The sequence below is a fragment of the Nematolebias whitei genome, chromosome 4 (assembly GCF_014905685.2).
Source record: "Nematolebias whitei isolate Nwh7 chromosome 4, NemWhi1, whole genome shotgun sequence".
NCBI classification, from domain to species: Eukaryota; Metazoa; Chordata; class Actinopteri; order Cyprinodontiformes; family Rivulidae; genus Nematolebias; species Nematolebias whitei.
Window position 1 is genome coordinate 1,203,923 of NC_056501.1, and position 5,147 is coordinate 1,209,069.

At 41.1% G+C, this 5,147-nt stretch overlaps 1 protein-coding gene across 1 annotated transcript in view; it reads left to right on the top strand.

The window, feature by feature from the left end:
• The window catches only part of LOC119408613 (kelch-like protein 3), a 52,699-nt gene extending 52,157 nt beyond the window's left edge, over window positions 1-542 (top strand). The window contains exon 11 of the mRNA XM_037675459.1: window positions 529-542. Within this exon, the coding sequence (XP_037531387.1) occupies window positions 529-542 (14 nt within the window). The remainder of the gene's footprint in view (window positions 1-528) is intronic.
• Window positions 543-5,147: the final 4,605 nt, after the last annotated feature.

Sequence of the window (5,147 nt, forward strand, 5' to 3'; positions counted from 1 at the left end):
CAGAACATGAACATCTGTCAGACAGAACATGAACATCTGTCAGACAGAACATGAACATCTGTCAGACAGAACATGAACGTCTGTCAGAACATGAACATCTGTCAGTCAGAACATGAACATCTGTCAGACAGAACATGAACATCTGTCAGACAGAACATGAACGTCTGTCAGAACATGAACATCTGTCATACAGAACATGAACATCTGTCAGACAGAACATGAACATCTGTCAGACAGAACATGAACGTCTGTCAGAACATGAACATCTGTCAGACAGAACATGAACATCTGTCAATCAGAACATGAACATCTGTCAGAACATGAACATCTGTCTCTAAATGTTGTTTAAAGTTAGTCGTGACAGATTCCACCATCATGTGCAGCTGGATATTTTGTATAAACTGCTAACAATGAACGAAATGTTTGATGAGTGAATTGATTACAGGTGTGGTCGGCGGTGGGCGTGGCCTCAGTTGTAGCCGCAGCTTCCGGTTTTTAATTAAACCTTTTATTCATTTTAACCTCTAGATGTGCTGGAGTGACGACACGACAGAAAGAAAACTTAGAAGTTTTAGTAAAGGTATACATTTATTTTTTATTCATTGGGGCTAATTTAAAAAAATTCCGTTAGCTTAAAGTTAGCTCATTTCGTTACCGGAAGTACATTGACCGCCGCACAAAACGAGTTTGATCAATTTCTGTCAACTTTTCAGAAAATGTTCAATTTGTTGAGTCAAATTACGTAAATGTTTCCTGCTTAAAGAATTTTTAGTTTGTTAAATTAAACTTGACACTAATCGGCGTGACGTCATCCGTCATGTGATGCTTTGGTTGGGGGAAAATAAGTGAAGAAGGTTTTATAATTTTTGTCTTATATTCCGTCAGCTATGTTAGGATATTGTAAGAACATAAAGTGCAAGCAGTCACGAGCCGTGTTTCCTGCTAGTTCCAGGATCTCAGTGGTCAGGCACTCGAGCACAGCTGGCAGGTAGATGAGAATGCATCCACAGAACATCCTTTTCAACTCATTTGGGGCTGTAGTTGAAATATTATTTGAGCTTTTGAGATGTTAACCAGCTGCTGTTGGTTGTAGAATACTGCCTCGTTGCCATGGTTACGCATCATAACCATCCATCCATTATCTTTACCCGCTTATTCCATTTTGGGTCACGGGGGTCGCTGGTGCCCATGTCCAGCAATCACTGTGCGAGGGGCGGGGTACACCCTGGATGGGTCGCAAGTCCATCACAGGGCCACATAGAGACAAACGAGACAAACAACCATTCACTCTCTCATTCACACCTAGGGACAATTTAGAGTTACCAATCAGCCTAACACGCATGTTTTTGGTCTGTGGGAGGAAACCGGAGCACCCGGAGAAAACCCACGCATGCACGGAGAGAACATGCAAACTCCACCCAGAGAGGCCCCTGGACCGGGGTTTGAACCAAGGACCTGCTCGCTGAGAGACAGCAGCTCTACCAGTTGCACCACCGTGCTGCCCACGCATCATAACAAATGTACAAAACTAAAAAAGTTTCAGTAAAAATCCTTCCAGCTGCTCATCATCAGATACCAGAGGAAACAATCATCCAAAAAATGTGATTTACATCCAGAAAAAAGAGGAATTAAAGTTTCCAAAAGCAAAATCTCAGAATGAAAGTAACAGAGCTGCTCCAACATGCAGCCACCTGGAGCAGCGCAATATAATATAATATATATAATATAATATAATATATATAATAAAGACAGTAGTAGAGTGAAAAGTGTGGTCAGTTTGTCCTCAGCAGTCTAAGCCTATAGCAGCAGAACTAAGGGACAGCTCAGGAAACCCAAGCCGACCCTAACTATAGGATTTATCAGAAAGGAGAGTTAAAAGGAATACTTGTCTTCAAAACTTTATCCATACAATTCTTTCCATCCTGCCAGTAGCGTATGATGCATGAGCCATCCCAAAACACATGGAAGTGATTAGCTCCATCTTCTCCACATTTCCTCCAACATCTTGTATCTTGGTATTTTCTTTGTGCTGGTGTTATGAAATATCTTAGAATATTCTTTCAGCAAAACTCTCTCCATGAGAGGGAACAAGATGTTTTCCACTTGTTAAAGACGGGAGCTGGCTGCGGGCCACTGGACCCAGAAACCACCTCCAGCCCACGTCTTCCCCCTCGGCTCGAATCTCCCTCAGAAGTGGCAACTCTCATTATCAATAAATCAAGGAAACATCAATTAAGTTTTATCAATTACTGTATATTAAAATCAAGGCAGGAAAAGGTTACAATTTACAGCACTGGACTCTAAGGTCTGTGACACGTTCAGACCCGGAAGAGCCCCAATGTCCAGTGTCATTACTCATTTATAGGGTCCTGGACTCCTCCTTCGCAGAAGGGGAGCTCAACCTGTCAGTGTATGAGGGGGCGTGACTAAGTGTGATCTCAATGGATCTTATGTGGTTCTGACGTGTTAGGAAATATGACGGTCCTTCAAAAGGCCTTTCTACGTGATGTGGCAAGCAGATTAAACTATTCCTTGACTGATATTGAAATCCCAGGGAGACTCTTTTTAGAGTTGCTGGCCCAGTTTAACCCAGTCAGAACCGGGTCATAATTTCATTATAATCCCATCTCTGAGCAGATCAAAACCCCAGGACCAGTCTAGATAAGAAATATCCAACAACTCCCCCTGGTTGAGGGGCCCCAAAGGGGTTCCCTCGAATAAACTCTGAGTTCAATACCGCCAGATAAGCAAGCAATCATTTTTCCTCTGGGTGAATGTAAACTACTCCTTTAGTTTAGTTTCCCCGATGTAAGACTGATCACCCTCCTGACACTGAACAACATACACAACATTACTCTGTTTGTGCCGGGGGACTGGATCTTTGGGATGAACCAGTCTTTAATGTATTTTGGGGTTTAAAAGCCACTGGGACGTTATGTTTAGAAAATAAACGTCTCAGTTTCTCTGATACTCCCTCAACATATGGAATGACCACTGGTCTGGGTCTGGGTTCCTCCTTTTCACCTGATGGCTGACTGGAGTCCTGTTTGGGTTTCTTCTTTCAGGAAGGCCCAGTTAGGATATCCACATTGCTCTAGAGCCTGTCTTGTGTGGGATTTCTCCTTCTGCCTGGCTCCCGAGCTAGTGGGGACGCTGTCTGCTCTGTGGTACAGAGTCCTGATGACTCCTAACTTGTGCTCCAAAGGGTGATGGGAGTCAAACTGCAAATACTGGTCTGTGTGTGTGGGTTTGTGGTACACCTCAGTTTGTAAATGTCCTCTATCAGAGACTGAGACCTCACAGTCCAAGAAAGCCAACCTGCCATTTTTTACATCTTCTCGTGTGAACTTGATGTATTTATCCACAGAGTTGATGTGGTCAGTAAAATGTTGGACTTCCTGAGATTTGATTTTAACCCAGGTGTCGTCAACATACCTGAACCAATGACTTGGTGGTGTCCCTGAAAAGGACGTCAAGGCTCTCTTTTCTACCTCCTCCATGTACAGGTTGGCAACAATAGGAGAAACTGGAGACCCCATAGCACACCCATGTTTCTGCCTATAATATTGCTCCCCATATGTGAAGTAGGTTGACTGCAGGCACAGTTTCAAGAGTTGACACAGTTGTTCTGTGGACAGTGTGGTCCTGCTGCTCAGAGTGGTGTCTGATTTTAATCTTAAACTGACCACTGAACACCATCTAGTGAAGTTATTTCATCACGATCTCCTCTTGAAACTAATTAGAAAAACATTCTAATTCATGTCTTCACACATTAAATAGTCATTAAATAAACAAATCATCAAGTAATCATTAAAAGATAATTCTTAACTAAGTACCATGCAAAAAGTATCTTGTTCAACCATGTTAATTTTAAGGAAAAAAATCATAAAGCTCCATAATACTGTAAATAAACTGTAAACGTTAATATCTAACCCACCCCAAAATTAATCAGTCCATCAATCATCTCATGTCTCAAATTAGTTTGAGAAGACCTGTCACCCAATTAATGTTGAGTTCAACATTCAAATTAACCACAATTCTAAGTGCACATCTGTACTTTGTTAAAATTTACCCACAACTTAGCTTTATATTATCTGTTAAATTTCCTGTTATATTCACCTGCGTGCAGCAGCACGGTGGTGCAACTGGTAGAGCTGCTGCCTCTCAGCGAGCAGGTCCCTGGTTCAAACCCCGGTCCAGGGGCCTTTCTGGGTGGAGTTTGCATGTTCTCTCCGTGCATGCGTGGGTTTTCTCCGGGTACTCCGGTTTCCTCCCACAGACCAAAAACATGCATGTTAGGCTGATTGGTAACTCTAAATTGTCCCTAGGTGTGAGAGAGAGAGTGAATGGTTGTTTGTCTCGTTTGTCTCTATGTGTCCCTGTGATGGACTGGAGACCTGTCCAGGGTGTCCCCCGCCCCTCGCACAGTGATTGCTGGACATGGGCACCAGCGACCCCCGTGACCCAAAATGGAATAAGCGGGTAAAGATAATGGCTGGATGGATTCACCCGTGTTTGACTTCCTCCCCGTTAGGTTGTAACACACTCCTAGGAAGGTCCATTTAGTTATAACACCAAGAAGTTCACTCTAAAAACCCTTTTAGTTTCACATAAAAATTTTAATTTTCTTCTCCCACATTCAATTAATCAGTTTTGGAATTAATTAACAGATAAGAAATTTGTAACTCTACTTAATATTGCTTTTTATCCTTAAATAGTAATTGTTCAAAGTAATCGTTCAAAAATCCCCAAGACTTATCTTTAGATATAATCACATCAATAATTGATTAGCATTGTAAACACAACCTATAAATATTTTTAATGTCAAAACAGTGTTCTATAATCATTTCAGTACATGTAAAAATCCAAAAACTCTAGTCTAGCAATAATCGTTTGTTAACTCATAGCTTAATAAAATCAGTAAGTTCACAGTTTCAAGTGTTTGATTGGCTAAAGATATATTTTAAAGACGCTCCTCATCTATATGTTTAAAAGTAAAATCAGAAAATGGAAAACCCTTTACTGTGCTGGTAACGTTAATTAGATGTTAATAATGATAAGTGATGTTAATTAGATGTTAATAATGATAAGTGATGTTAGTTAGATGTTAATAATGATAAGTGATGTCAATTAGATGTTAATAATGA